The sequence below is a fragment of the Myodes glareolus genome, chromosome 4, assembly GCF_982192425.1.
Source record: "Myodes glareolus chromosome 4, mMyoGla1.1, whole genome shotgun sequence".
In the NCBI taxonomy this organism is placed as follows: Eukaryota; Metazoa; Chordata; class Mammalia; order Rodentia; family Cricetidae; genus Myodes; species Myodes glareolus.
In genome coordinates this window covers 83501346-83516917 of record NC_142029.1, presented here as the reverse complement: position 1 = coordinate 83516917, position 15572 = coordinate 83501346, and the positions used below count along the sequence as shown (strand labels likewise).

General features: G+C 48.4%; 1 protein-coding gene across 3 annotated transcripts in view; it reads left to right on the top strand.

Annotated features, from left to right (window-relative positions):
• Window positions 1–267: 267 nt before the first annotated feature.
• Acsbg1 (acyl-CoA synthetase bubblegum family member 1) overlaps window positions 268–15572 on the top strand; it is a 60016-nt gene continuing 44711 nt past the window's right edge. For 2 of the 3 annotated variants that reach the window (XM_087905671.1, XM_087905670.1), the window contains exons 1-2: window positions 13253–13357; window positions 14001–14173. In XM_087905671.1, coding sequence (XP_087761797.1) covers window positions 14124–14173 — 50 coding nt within the window. In that variant the 5' untranslated portion in view covers window positions 13253–13357; window positions 14001–14123. Of the gene's footprint in view, window positions 448–13252; window positions 13358–14000; window positions 14174–15572 lie in introns of those variants that run through there. The other variant, XM_087905669.1, reaches the window with a different exon arrangement.

Genomic DNA, 15572 nt, shown 5'->3' with positions numbered 1-15572 from the left:
GGCCTAGAAATCCTGAGCCCATTGGCTAGACCTTCTGGGAGAACCAGGGTCGATTTGCATAAAAATGAAGTCCGGCTTCATTGAAATTCTCCTCATCTTGAGTACAGCGAAACCAGGAAGAAAAGGAAAGTTTTCGTCCTGAGCAACTTCACTGCCTAGGGACATTCCGAGCTTCTGAAAATAGAGAGGAAATGGGGCCCTCTGGGTCAATCCAGGCGCCGCCTACTCCTGCCCCATGCCCGCCCCCACTGCCCCACTCAAGGCCAATCTCTCACTGTGGGAGACTGACGCTGAACAGCGCTGTCTTTGGTGAATGCCCACAGCAGATGCCACGCAGTTCCGAAGCAGGATACTGTGCTGCCTGACCAGGGACTCCAACATGCCCGACAGTAGAGATGCTCAGCAGCAAGGTGCCTTGGAGACCACCCAAAACAACTCCCAAACCAGGTGAGTCCAAGTCAGGTCTCAGCACATGGAGCTTGAGGCCCGGCCGAGTTCCTTGTGTTATAGGACCCGGGCAAGCGACTTGTCTTTCTGAGCCTTGATTTCTTTACCTGATTGCTGTGATGGGAAAAAAAAAAAAAATGGGTTAGGGACACTTGTCCTTTGGAATGCCATTTAATGTGTCTGTTTTTCTGGTGGCCATAGAGGTTTGATTGAGGAATGAGTTACACTGCCATTAAAAAAAGGTTTCAGTCAACAGGCATGTCCCTCTGTCTCCCGGGGTTGGTGGAATAAGTGGCACATAGCATATGGGGGTCAATGACTGATAAGTTCAGGGAAGGGCCCATGATCCCAGCCCCAGCCTGCTAGATGACCTTGGCAAGTCCCTGGCCCTTTTTGTCAGTACATGACCAGTGGCTGAAGTTGTCCTAAGCCACTGATTTGGAAGAACTGCATCTATGCCCCATGAAAGAAAGAAATAGGCAGAACACAGAATAGTGGAAGACAAGGGCTCAGGCCCAGCAGTGTGCTAAGTGGTCGGATTGTATACAGGGTAGCTCAAGGCTAAGTGCCAAGGTCTGAGCCCTTGGTAGTAAAGTGCAGAACCTGCAAGGATTTGAGTTCCAAGAACATGGCCACTGTCCCCATAAGGGCTGTGCAGAAAGAAAGGGTGGGTGGGTGGGAGGATGTGTTAACCTGTCCCTTAAGGTCCTTGGAACAAATTCGTCACCCACAAGCAGTATCCCTTCCCCCTGTAGGGGAATGCAAGTATAGGGGAACAGTTGTGGCCTTGGACATGGGCTGTTGGCACAGAAAGGCCTAGGTCCTGGAGTCTCTGGGTACCATCTCTCATGAGCACAGGGGCTAGTACACCATCCCAAGTGATGCTCATAGATGCCTGAGAAAGTCAGACCTTGAAAATGAAGAACAGTGTCTGTTGGTTTTCAAAGTCCCCTGTCCCACTAAATGAAGGGTGAGTAGGGTCAGTAGCCCCAGTTTTTGCTGAAGTCTGTATGTCAGGTCCATATTGACAGGGACTTGGCCACTAGGGAGAAAGCTGGGCACCTAAGCTGATAGGCCCTGGGTCTGCTTCACTGATAATACTGAGGTGATCAAACCCAGGGACCATCTCCAGCCTTGGCAGGGAAGGACTCTGTTATGGGAGCGAACATAGGCTCAGGGCTTGCAGACAGACAAGGACTGGAAGCCAGGGTTGGAGTGCCAGCTCCACCACTTTCTCACTGAGCAACTTGGGGTAAGTTGTTGAACCTCTCTGAGTTTTAGTGTCTCCCTCTGTGCAATTGAAGACGAACGGCCTGACTTCCCTTGACCTTGATTGTGTTTGACGACGTCTTCAGGGCTGCAGGCTCACACACCACAGACACACAAAACCCAGGGCAGTGGCCAGGGTGTCTCGGCAGCAGGCTGCAAAACTCATGGCTTAGACTCTGGTCAGGCTCTACTCCTGACTTACTCTGCGACTCAAGGCAAGACATATCCTCTCTGAGCCCCAGTTTCCCCATCTGTCTGGCAGGGCCGGCGAAGGTACTCCAGCAGCCTTGCAGTGTAGCTATGAGGAAAGACCATTGGTCCCTTACTGGAGTCACCAAAGCTCCATGTGTGGCCAGGGACAGCTGCTCCTGCGGTAAGGGTGGTTCCAGAAACCTCCCACAAGTTGAGAGACCCTTGTTTCCTCTTTCCTCCCTTACACTGTAGAGGGCTTGGCTGGCGGTGGAGGAACAGGCATCAGGCAGCCAAGGGGTGCCTACAACTGGTATACCTCTCGAGACTGAGGCTGTAGAGTATGCCATCTACATGCTTTACTGAGCATGCCCCAAGCCCTTAGGTCTCAGTCAAATCAAGTCGCAGGTCTGGGAGAAACCCTCCAATAGAAGAAAGTCCTTGAGAAGGGGACAACTGGTCTCAGGTTTGAAAGGCTATGGTCCAAGGGTGGTAGCAGGGGTAGTGTGTCTGTGCAGAAGTGGCCATCAGACCACCAGGCTGGGCCAGGCTAACTCATGGTCTAGAGAGTCTGATGTGTTCTACTTGTGATGGGCAGGCCTAGGGCAGCCAGCCAGAGAGGAGGAGGAAACAGGTGGCTGCATCCCTTCATCCTTCCAAGACTCCAGAACCACTGGTGGCAGTTGGCAGTCTATGGGAAGTAAGGAGTGGATCTGGTGGTGGCCACAAAGGGACTGAATGTGAGGTAGCTAGGGGAAGCGAAGCAGAAAATTGGCCCATAGGATTGCTGGCTCTAAACTGCACACACTCACCCTGAGCGGCCAGCTACTGTCTTAGCTCTGTCAGACAGAAGCCAGGTATGGAGAAGAACACCTCCCACCCCCGAGAGCCCGTGATGGAAGACAATCCAGGACGCTGCAGCAAGCTAGGCAAGAAATGCTGTCCTCACAGATAAAGCTTGCCAATGGTGGCAGGGAGGGGTCAATCCATCTCAGCGGCATGATGGCCTAAGAGGAACAACCACAGGGAAATGTTACCAAAGGCACAAGTGTCCTTGGCATCGGGAACACACAGAGCCTTCCAGTTCTGGAGATTCTCCCGACTCCCACTGCCCACTTCGCATAGTACAGAAGTGTGGCTGCTCTTTCTTTTCCTCGTGCTTTGATATCTCAATTGTTTTCCTCGGTTCTATAATATACCCATTCATAACTCAACAGTACTTATTGTCAGATCTCCAGGAATTGCACTAAACACAAGAGAATGTCATAGACTACAAAGCAAGCCTCTGCCTTAAGGAGTTTACACACCAGCCAAGAAGGCAAACATTAATAAATAATTATGCCATGAGTCATTAAACTTACAGTTTAATGATAGGTATCAAAAAGGAATTTTAAAATGTGTGGAGAAAAATGTTGGTGTGTGTGTGTATGTGTGTTTGTGTGTGTGCATGCGTGCATGTGTGCATGTGTATGTCTGTGTGTACATGTGTGCATTTGCTTTTGTATGTGCATGCGTGCATGTGTGTGCGTGTGTGTGCATGTGTGTACATGTGTACGTCTGTTTTTGTACATGCGTGTGTGTGTGCATATGTGTATGTGTGCATGCATGCATGCATGTGGTGGGGGGGAGGCTGGTGAGATGGCTTAGCCAGAAGAGTTGCCTGCCACCAAGCCTAACAATTTGAGTTCAATCCCCAGAACCCAAGAGAACCAACTACTGCAAGTTGCCCTCTGACCCCCAACATTCACACCCCCCTCAAACACACAAATAATTTTTTTAACGTGGTAAAAGAAAAGAAAGGAAAAAATATCCAGTTCAAAAATATACACTTCAAATGGCAAAAATGTTAACTGTTAGGCTATATTTATTTTATCATAATAAAATGGTTTTTAAAGTTGGTAATTAAAAAAGAAATGGAGGTAATATAATAGAGATCTGACTTTGTCTTGGGGACTAAAGGAGTCTTTAAACCCGAGACCTGAGTTGGGCGGTGGTCACGCATGCCTTTAATCCCAGCACTAGGGAGGCAGAGGCAGGCAGCTCTCTGTAAGTTCGAGGCCAGCCTGGTCTACAAGAGCTAGTTCCAGGACAGCTCCAAAGCTACAGAGAAACCCTGTCTAAAAACACCAAACGAACAAACAAGCAAAAAATCTAAGACCTGAAAGGTAAGCAGAATTTCATTGGGGAAAGAGCTCTATAGGAAAGGGTGGGGAGGAACTTGGTATTCAAGGCCAGTGGGCACAGGGCAGAGCTGGGACTATAATGGCCACAGGAAGTTAGGGTGTTGGTGTCAAGAGTATCCAAAGGGCAGTACCTATCTGGAAAGTCACAGTCCCTGAGGCAAGCTAGGCCTGGTCCCAGATATATGAAATTCAATCTGGGTATCTTCAGACTAACCCACGTCAGCGCTGGGTCCTTGCAGTGTTTTTGATTGTTAGTCAGGAGCAGCAGAGGCCAAGCTGGCTCAAAGCCAAGGATTGGGACCCAAGTTAATCGCTGTGTCCCCAGGTAAACCCTTTTAAATGACATATGCCCTCCCAGGCCGATGGGTTCTTTCAGGTCAAAGTCTTACCCATTCTGTTACTACACCAACACAGAATCAATCTACTTCAATCTACTCTAACTTGAATCCCTCTGGGGAAGGAGAATTTGTTACTTAATTTCATCACCTCTGTAAAGGACAGCAGTAGGAGAGAGTTCTGGTTCACACCCAGTCCTTCAAGAGATCCTCGTGTTGCAGAAAGGATGGAAGGGCCCGACAGTGAGGTTGTGGGGCTGCGGAACGCTATACTCTAGGCATTGAGTGCTTGCCACACTCATGAACTCAAAGTAACTGGGAGGACCTGCACAGGACTGAACCCATCAACACGCATCATGGCTGAGGGCGGGGCCCATGGGGTCTGGCCCCTCCTCCAGGTGTTATTGGCAGCTGATGATGAGGGAGTGGCCCATGGGGGTCTGGCCCCTCCTCCAGGTGTTATTGGCAGCTGATGATGAGGGAGGGGTCCATGGGAGTCTGGTCCCTCCTCCAGGTGTGATTGGCAGCTGATGATGAGGGAGGGGTCCATGGGAGTCTGGCCCCTCCTCCAGGTGTGATTGGCAGCTGGCGGTTATTGTGGGAGTGGGAGTCATTGTCCTTAGTGGTACAGCCACTGTCTTTAGTGGCGAGTTGTCTATGCTGCCACCATGTCCGTGTATGCAGCCCTACCTAAACTCCGTGGACCACAAAACCAAATTTATGACAGTGCGGTGCTGGAGTGATGGCTCAATGGTTGAGGGCTCATCGCTTCCGCAGAGGTTCTAGGCTCAGTTCCCCGTCCACGGTGTAACTGCAGTTTCTGGCCTCCACAGGCACTGGCACGTGCACCCCCCCACCCCAACGCGCACATGATTAAAATTAATAAACATAAACCTTTAAAAAAATGATAGTGGGAGGGAGGAGCACCCGATGAGAAGAGAGACTCGGGGCAAGGGATGGGGATAGGACAGGGTAGGTGGCGACTCGACTGTGACCAGAATGTGTTATATATATGAAATTACCAAGGAAGAAATTCATTAAAAACATTAACAATTAAGTAGTTAATTAAAAGAGAAGAATAGTCTCCTGGATTCCTTGTTGTGGCTCCTGTCAGAAGCTTGTGTGGAAAATGCTCGCGAACAGGGCTTACAGAGTGCTAGGAAACTCTGAAGGCTACGATCACAGGAGAGACATCTAGGCCTCGTTCCCCGAGCTTCCACTTGCAGAATGTCCATCTGAAGAGTTGAGTAGGTGGGTGGGGTTTTATTAATGGGGGCAAATGTTTCCTACTGTGAAATATACTGACCTATAGGTGATGACTTCAGTGTGCACACCATGCGATCAACAGCCCAACTGGAATATGGAAAATACTCAGCATTCCAGAAAAATCCTTCACGTCCACCCATTTCTCTAGCCATTCTTGAACGTCATGTGTGTAAGCCACTCTACACAGATTGTACCCTTCTGTGCCTGGCTCTTGTCACACTTTATGCCTGAGATGTCATCCATGTCATTAAGTGTTTCTGTAGTACGTTGTTTATTCTTTGGATTGTCAAGCACATCCCTGCTTCCTGATGTGTATACCACAATGAGTTTATTCTCCATTCTGCCAAGGGTCACTTGAGTTCTTGTTTTATTTGATGTGTGTCACACTACCACCAACAATATTTTAAACTGCTGCAACCTCCTTCAGAACATATGTGATTGTATTTTGAGTCCTCTTGGTAACACAAGATAATCTTTCTGTCCTGAGGTCCTTAATCACATCCATACCCCACCCACCAAAAGTAAAGCCATATTCACAAGTTGCCAGTGGTTGGGATGTGTATTACTATATTGACATTGGCTGGAGACCTTAGTTCTTTGCCAATGGCCCTTTCTATGAGCTACTTGAGTGTCCTCACAACATGGTGGTGGGTCAGCAGGGCTACTAGGGATGTTTGAGAGTCATGGCTCACATGTCTGGAGCCTGTATGCTGAGTGTTCTAGGACTCTTCAGCATATATATTTCTATGTGCCTTCCCTGAATGATGTCACCAACATGCCTTCAAGGTTGAACATCTGACATGATGGGTCAGGGATCCACAATCACCTACTTTGAGAGTCAAGTGGAGACTGCTTTTTCTGACCTAGCCTTGGAAGCTAGGCGCTTCCCTACTATGTTAGGAGCCAGGCATTGGGCTAGCACTTATTAAGGGGTATGAGTGGGATTAATCAGACTTCACCAACGGATGGAAGCAGTGTTAAGAATATGCAGGATGACCAGGCATGGTGACACGTGCTTCTACTTCCAACCCTCAGGAGAATGAGTCATGAGGATTGTGCGTTCAAGCCAGGCTGGGCTACACAGGGAGACCCAATCTTGAAAAAGAATTTGCAAACATGATTTCAACCTATTACAGCAGTTTTCGTAAGAAATGCTTCCGTCTTTCATTTGCAGAAAAGTGCTGTTATTTTACCTTCCTTTTAAAGGTGAAGGAAATTCTGGCTTGCATCCAAGGATTTGCTATAGCCATACTGACATCTCTGATCTTGATGGCTTCCATGGCAAGTGGCCAGTCACTTCTGCCTTCTTCCTTTTGTTAATGTGTCCTCCCTGCCCCCAACCCTCCATTTCTTTTAAAATATTGTCTTTGCCTGTACCCATCAGCATTTCGATGCCTTTAATGTGAGGAAACCACTAATTTGTCCCTGCTGAGACATTCTATAGAAACAAGCTGACGTTCAGCCTATTGCGAGTGACCTCTTAGCGGTTAATGTTTTCATGACTCAGTCATCATGGAGCGTGTATTATTGTCTTCTTCTGTTTGTCTGTATGTGCATTGGGGGGCGCTGAGAAAGGGTCTCGCCGTGCCACCCAGGCTGGCTTTGAACTCAAAGCACTTTTCTAACCATAGCCTCCCAAGTGTCAGATTAAAGGTGTGGTAGCTTCTCGTTTCTTTTATGCCTAATTAATATTTCTTTATATGTCACAACTTGCTTACCCCTTCATCCATTGATGGACACTTGGGTGTTCTAATTATCAGGCTGAGAATATCCATGTCCAATTTTGATGTCAACATCTATTTTCATTTCTCCTGGGTATATACCTGTGAGGGAGTTGCTAGGTCATATGAAATTCATTTCATAACCTTTTAAAATTTTATTTTCCTGTTTGAGACAGGGTGTCATTATGTACCCTTGGCTAGTCTAGAACTTTCTACATAGACTAAGCTGTCCTCGAATTCAGAGATCTGCCTGCCTCAGTTTTCCAGATTTGGGGGTTAAAGGAGTGCACCCCATACCCAGCTCAACAGATAATCTTTGAGAAGCCGGAAGAAACTCTCCTCTGAGCAGTCGCAAGGGCTCCAGCATTTCCATACCGTCGCCAACTCCCTCAACTTTTTGGATTACCACAACCCTGGCAGGTGTAAGCTGTTACTTCATATGGCTTTGATTTGTGTGTCCTGATGCCTGAGACGTTGAGTAACCTCTAAGGAGCCTGTTTTCTTCAGAGAGATGTCTTTTCAATTCCCCTTTGTCAATATTGTTCGTTATTGAGTGATAAGTGTTCGTTTACATATTCTAAACACAAATCTCTTTACCACCATCTGATTTGGAAGTAGTTCCTCTAATTTTCTGGGTTAACTTTTCAGATTCTTGATTGTGTCCCCTGAAGCTCAGATATAGTTCTAATTTTGATCACAACCAACTTACTGTTTTTCTTTCGTTGTTTATATCTTTGGTGCCGTGTGTGAGAAATCTTTGCCTAAGTCACAGTTATAAGATTTACTTCTTCTAGTGTTTTTACAGCCTTAGCTTTTCATTAAGTAATTGAATTCACATTGAATTAGATAAAATAGTTTATATTAGTTTGCTTCCTTTTGAGCTACTGTTTTGTGGCTGGCAGGGGAAGAGCTTTGCCTCCATCCTTCCTCGGTCGCCTCAGCTTGCTGGAAAGACCCTTCTTTCTCTGTTGGGTCATCTCATCTTGGTGAAGGTCGGTTCACTGTGAACTTACAAAAAACTGAAACTTGTTTCTGAGTTTTACTCCACTTCACTTGTCAATGTGTCTACAAAACAGTGAGGCACTGGCATGAGGGTAGAGCCCTCTACACGGGCCCACACAAGCATATATGTACCCACATACATCCCCTGCACACACATACAGATATTCAGCGATTATCACAAAATGTATAACATCATACATATACCCATACAGACTGACTGACCGACAGACAGAAAGACAGACAGAGAGAAACACACACAATGGATGGTGACTACTTTTTTCCCTCTTTAATTCTTCAGCTTGTCGTAATAACTGCTACAAAGTCCTGGTATCTTCATTTCTATATCTGTGTCAGACCAGGGTTTGTTTCTGTCCCTGTCTTTCCCCCTTGACTGTGTATATTTTCAGATGTCTAGTCTTTCTTGGCTGAATGGTCAATATTATGAAATGGGTGTTGAAAGGATTAAGACTATGTTAGTTTGAAGACTCTGCAAACACAAACATAATAAACCCATTCCTTTGCCACCATATCTGCTGTTCTGGGTCAGTTGTTTCTAGGAAATCCCATGTTACTAAGACATAGAATGGAACTGGAGGCTTCATAGAGTTGGGGCTGGGGTATATAGCTCAGGACAGAAATTACCTAGCATGCACAAGTGAATTATTCAGCTCTATTCTATTCCCAACACCAGAAAACAAAATAAAAACAAAAACAAAAACATGAACTCTGGAGTCTGCTCACCTGGCTCCCAGATGACCCCATCATTAGCTACACAACTTTCAGGGGTTTACTTCCTCTCATTAGATGGGGCCTCATAAGATGGAGCCACAGTCGGTCAAGACAGCAAAATGAGCAAGTCCTGTAAAGTAGCTGGAACATTATCTGGAATATTCCAGATTCCCTTCTGTTGCTCTGACACTCCAACCACCCCAGGGCAGAGCCAAGGTCCAAGAAGTACAGACTGTGGTCGTGTGTCACGTCTCTCTTCTTTGGCTGGTGTGTCCCCAGAGCAGCAGCTGTCATTGGCACACAACTGGGTGGCCTTGTGGAAGCCTTCTCTGCACACTGAGGATCTAGGACTGGAGGACCAAACAGTGTGGTTTCCCTCCTCTCATATCCTGGGAGAGATGCAGAGACTCCTCTTTGACCAGAGCTGAGATTTACAACCTACCCATCTACCCTGTCCTATTCTGTAGCTGGGACAGCTGAGACCCCAAGGGGAAAAAGAACACAGTCAGAGACAAGCATGCAGCACTTCAAATAAAAATGTCAGTCAATGATTTTCAAGTCATTTTTGGGCTAGAACTCTGTCAACTTTGAGCTTCACACTGCCTCCCCTATGATCCTCAAACCCACCACTGTATCCTTGATGCCATGTAAGAGATGGCTCAGGGGGTGAGGTATTTGCAGCCAAGCCTGAAAACCTAAGTTTGATCCCTTGAGTCCACATAGTAGAACAAGAGAACCAACCCCTGCAAATGTTCAAACAACCCATTCAGCCCGTTTTCTGACCTCCGCGTGTGTGCGCACATAGACACAAATAAATAAATAAACAAATAAATAAAATTTGGGATTTGAGAAAAAAAAGAAGGCGGCTTCATTAAGATTTCAAAACTTGAATTCTGACCTTTCTTATTGTCCACAACACTTGTCACAGCCCTGATATTTGATGCACAGTCAGGAATGGGGACAGAAGATGCTGAGATGCTCCATTCTCTACTGGCTTTCTTGTCCCTGCCCTGACCCACTCCAATCACCTGGAGGGCCCAGCACTTCCAGGCATCTGGCTGACTAAGGATGTGAGCCCTGAGCCCACCTCTCTGAAGTCTGTGTCTGAGTGTGTTTCTTCATCTGTAAGATTCTGACAGCAGCAGTGTTTCACAGAGCTGTTGTGAGGATGGACATTTCCACACAGATGGAAACACGGAAAGCATGGCTCAACATCCAGTAAGTGCCCCGTACAGGAAAATTAACAGCACATACCATTCTTATTCCTGTATGTTTTCCCCTGCACTCTCAGGCATGGGATCCTGGCAACACACAAATGCGTAGCCTTATCTCTACTTAGAATGGCAGGCTTCTAGCGCAGGCCCTTAATTGTCAAACACAGTCTTGAAATTGGGAGGCCCCTTATCTGTGACATCTCAGAATATGGAGTACCAGAAAAGAACCAGGAGTTGTCTGAAGTCACATAATCAAGGCAAGAATTCAAAGGTTAGTGTCCAGAGAACTCTGCCTTGGGCTTGACCACTTTGCTAGCCAACTCCTTTGAGAGATTGTCATAGAACTTGATGACTGGTATATTTATTTCCTCGCACGGACAATGGGATTTGGTTTGCCAAGGTTGAACACTCAGTCTAGGTACTGCCAGCTGGGTTAAAAGTAAACTGGCTAGATGGCTGCCCCACCCATCAAGATGGGAGCCAAGGCTTAGGGAGAAGGAATTGTTGTGGGTGGGGTCCCTCAGTAAACAACACACTCCTCAGTCAGTCAAGGGCCCCACGATCTCTGCTCCAATCTACTGGTGGCTCTGAGCATATGCTAGGTCGTGAATACCTTACCCTAATGCTTTTCTAGAGACTTCATATACCTGGCAGATCTTTACTTTGTTTGGCCCAAGGCCCCACCCATGAAGTGGGAGCTAAAATCAGATGATCCACAGTCTATATCTATGACCCATACTAGCTTCCCCTGCCCTACCCCCATGGCTTTACATGAAATAATCATTCCTTCAGCCCTCCTCAGTGATCTCTCTTTGCCCTCCCCAAGGCTGGCACTGATGATGCCCCCTCACCAACCAGTAGCCTTGAACACATACATGCTCACCAGCCATCAAGCGCACACTATCTCTAAGGTACATCCAGTTTGTTCACCTCTGCCCACACAGCCCACATGCCATCTGGCACACAGAAGGCATTAAATCAACTCTGGGGTAGGAGAAAGGACCCCCACAGAAGCTATCAATCACTGGGCAGTGAGAGATTATTTCCAACTCAGGGAGTAAGGACTGAGTTCACATTTCGGTTTCCTAGCGATTGCTGGTCCTCAAATGCTAACTAAATGCCTTGGACTAGCTAGCCAGCTCCAGGAAGAAATGTGACAGCAGGGGGTCCCTATCGAAGTTCTTGGAGCATGTAGGGCTCAGGAGGAGGAAGCCTGCTGATGTATTTTTCAAAGGATTGGAAAGAGGCTTACATATTTCCCAAGTTTCCTGAACCTCATCAATTTGGAAACTATATCCAGCCATCAAGAGGGCCTGGAAACTTAGGGATGAGGCTACCTTTACCTTCAAGAGTAGATGTTAGCACCCCTTCCCCTCTGCCAGTACAGCCCAGTGCTGATCCGAAGCATGATGCCACTACTCAGCCAACACTGGGGAGAAGAGGGGGACTCCCTCATCACCTCTCCTGGTGGAAGTAAAGTCTGAAAGCTTTTCATATGACTGGGCCTGGATTCCTGGGGTCACACAGGTTTCTCAAATAGGAAGAGTGCTTCTGAGTGCAGAAACCTATGGATGGAATGAGCAATGGATTTCTAGAAGGTTCTTTTTTCATTCGAGATAGGGTTTCTCTGTAGCTTTGAGGCCTCTTCTGAAACTAGCTCTTGTAGACCAGGTGGGCCTCAAACTCACAGAGATCCACCTGCCTCTGCCTCCCTAGTGCTGGGATTAAAGGCGTGTGCCACCACCGCCTGACTAGAAGGCTCTCGAAAGGGCTCATCACCAGGTTTCAGAGTATAGAGTAAAATGTCCTGGGTGTCACAGGGTGGAGCAGCGGGCAGGGGCCACTTGGGAAAGAAGATGCTCAGGAGTGAAAACAGGGTGAAGGTCACAATTATATAGGGTGCTGGTAGCTGTCACCCAAGTAGCCCGAGGACCTCCCAAAAGCCCCTGTCCCCATTGTTGTCTCTGTGGCCTGCTTGTGAGTTAAACTAGGATTTGAAAGCTCCCCTCTTTCAAAGCTGGCTGGGGTGCCTCTAGCTTCTTGTCTCAGCCTGGGAGCAGTTTGGGGCTTAGAGTTTAGTTCCCAGGGGATAATTAAAGATGACAATATGGGTGAATTTCTCAAAAGGGACAAGAAACAGAGAAATCTAAGAAGCCAGAAGGAGAGGGGGGCAGAGGTTCTACTAGAGGGTACTAAAGGAGCCACGGCAGCGGCAAACTCACTAGTGTTGTGGGGAGTGGGGTGGGGTGGGGGGCTTTAGAAAGCCAAGGGCAAGGTCCGTGGATGAGGGCTGTCCGAGGTAGGTTGGATAGAATGGTTGAATTTGTGTTGCAAGTGCCGGATAAACCTGTGTCCTGGCATCCTGGCTTCAGAGCCAGCTGTGGAGAGCCAGTTTAAACACGCTGGCTCTGCCTCTTGCTGGCTGTGTAACACAGAGCAAATCTAGCACTCTCTGGGCCCCCATCCAGGCCCCATTTTTACTCATCTGGAAAATGGGGATATTAATAACACTGACATTACAAGGTGGAATAGTGGATACGGGAAGCCCAGCCCATCTGATAAGGTGTGTATATTTAGATACCATAAAATGAACCCCCCCAAACCAAACTGAATAAACAAGTCAATCTTCTGGCCCAGCCCCAGAGGCCCCCAGGGTGGACTCTGTCAGGTACATGGCCCAGTAGCAGGAGTAATTTCTCCAAGGCTCTGTGAGGGATCGCAGTCAACAAGCCGTCTGTAGTACTGTCCCTGTCCTGCTTCCCACCCCACTTATGTAAGAGCCATAAGTTAGGTCCTATGCCATGTAGGTCAGAGGTACCTGGGGCCACACCTTGCCAGGAGCCCCAAGGCGGGCTGGGGCGGGTCCCCACTCATGCCCAGCCCTTGTGGCTCATCACCCGGAACCTGGGCCACTGCGGCAGTCAGTTCTCAGATTCATCATGCCATAGTTGCAGGAGCAGGGGGTATTTAGCCCTGAGCCTGCCGCCACCAAGAAACGGAAGGTGAGCGGGGAGTTTGGAGCCGGGCTTGCTAGGCAAGTCCTCTGCTGTGACTATTCTGTGGGGGTCTTGGGAAGGTGGGAGTAAGGACTGGAGAGAGCTGTCAGAGGTTTCATCTTTGAAACAAGGCAGTCCATATAAACCAAAGGGAAGTTGGGATGTGAGGTCTGGTGTATAAGATAACAGGGTGGCAAAGTGTGGACTTGGCCTTCTTTAGGGAGCCCCAACATGTCTTTGGGGCTTTTAGGGTGCAGGGTGGTGCTGAGGTAACACCTTCATTGAGAACTTTCTCAGGATGTCTGGAAGTTGGTTTTCCCTTTGTCTCTGAGCAGAGACAAATATTTCACGTATCAGAGACTTGGGCAGTGGGCAGAGTCTTTGCAAAGCAGGAGTCTTGGAAATCTGATTGATTTTGCTCTTGCACGTGAGCAATTGGCTCTAGGGAATATTGAGCCCAGAGCCTCAAGGAAGCCACCTCCTGTGAGCTTGTGTTGTTCCCAGGTTGAAGGGATGTGTGGGTTTAGAAGGCAGTAAAATGCAGTCAGGTGCCCAGCCCCAGGAGTGGTGAGTCATGCCTCTTGAAGGAGGACAACTGCCCCTGCCCTGCTAGGCCTGGGCAGTGACTCACACTGTGTCTCTGTTGCAGGGCGGTCGAGTTGGGCCTCTCTGGGGCTGCGGTGGCTTTCCCCAGGGGACGCTGTGACAGGCCCTCTGAGGTTCTCGCTCTCTCCCTGGTGAGCTCGAGGGGTGCAGCCACCCCACAGGGACCATGCCAGAGGCGCTGCTTCTCAGGTCTGCCAGCTCCATCCTGAGGACTGTGTAAGGAACCAGGGTCCCACCATCCTCCTGCCTTCTGCCTGTCACCATCTCCCACGGGGGAGTACTTAGCACAGTACCTGAGTCCCGGACCTGGGTTTAAAACTTGTCACCCTGTTCATCCCCCCTCTTGCTGTCACCAGGGATGGAAGCAGATATTTGCAACTGAGCGCTTTTTCTCCATCATCTTCTCACGATAGCATAGGATATGGGTTAGAACACAGCTCAGAGACACAGGGCGATTTGACCATAGCATACGGCTTGAGACGTTAGTTGAACCCTAACAGAGGGGCAGACTTGACGCTAGGCTGTTTCAAAAGAACATTAATTTGACACCAGTTGCGTTACTGCTCAGGGCTAACTGGGAAGACTGGATGGTAAGAATATATAGGAAATGGATCGTTGTGAGGGAGTCACACGGGAAGCAGGGGTTCCCCTTAATTTGGGTGTCCCACAGTGATGATATGATGGGTATATCCAACCAACATTTACTGGACTTCCACAAGGATTACTCATGGCTGGAGAACAGAGGTGAATTGAGAATGACCCTTACTTTCAGGAACTTCCTCTGTGTGACCTTCAAAGACCAAGTTAGAGGGTATTATGGGAACCCAGGAGGGCTTCCTGGAAGAAGAGCTAAGGAAGCTAGGGAGGCTCTGCATCCTGCTGGCAAGCCTGGGTGACTAGATGAGGTGGAATGATGGTTAGGAGAGAGCTAGTGAGCAGGCCCTGCCGCACACCTCTGCTCTGTCCGCATCTCGTGGAGGTGCTCAAACAATACCTTGGTTTTCTTGTTCCCTGCACACGTGGGGGGTGATGGCAAAGAACACCGAGTTTCGTTGGCTTGCTTCTGTGAAAAGCAAACAGCATGCTTATATGTGAAGAATACTGGGTGAAAGGGAACCAGCCTCCTGCCATCTTGGAATTCTTCCTCCTCAGAATTCAAAACACAGACAGAAGCAAGTCAGCTCAGGCCCTCCTCCCACCATCCCTGTCATTTTATGACTTGCGGTGACTTCCTCCTGGAAACCTGCCAGCTTCCAGAGCACTCATTCAGGAGGAGTCTAATTTTCCAGAATGACGGGTATAAAAAAACGTCGATCGTCGTCAGCAGGCGTGTTACTATCCGTAGTGTCCTCACCTGCCGGGGATCACTTGCTGGTCACCCGTCCTTCTGGAAAGAACAGAGAGCTGCCAGGTTTCCCCTTAGTGCTGGGGATGGAACGTGGGGTGGAGACGGGGGGGGGGGTTGCTCACGCACGCTAGGTGAGTGTTCCGCCATTCAGGGCTTCACAGTGCTTTTGGAGAGGAACATGAACCGTTTCATCCCGAGGTCTCTCTCCTGACAAAAACCTGTAGTATGGGAGCACTCAGACCTCTTCTTTCCTAGCCTGCTATAAAA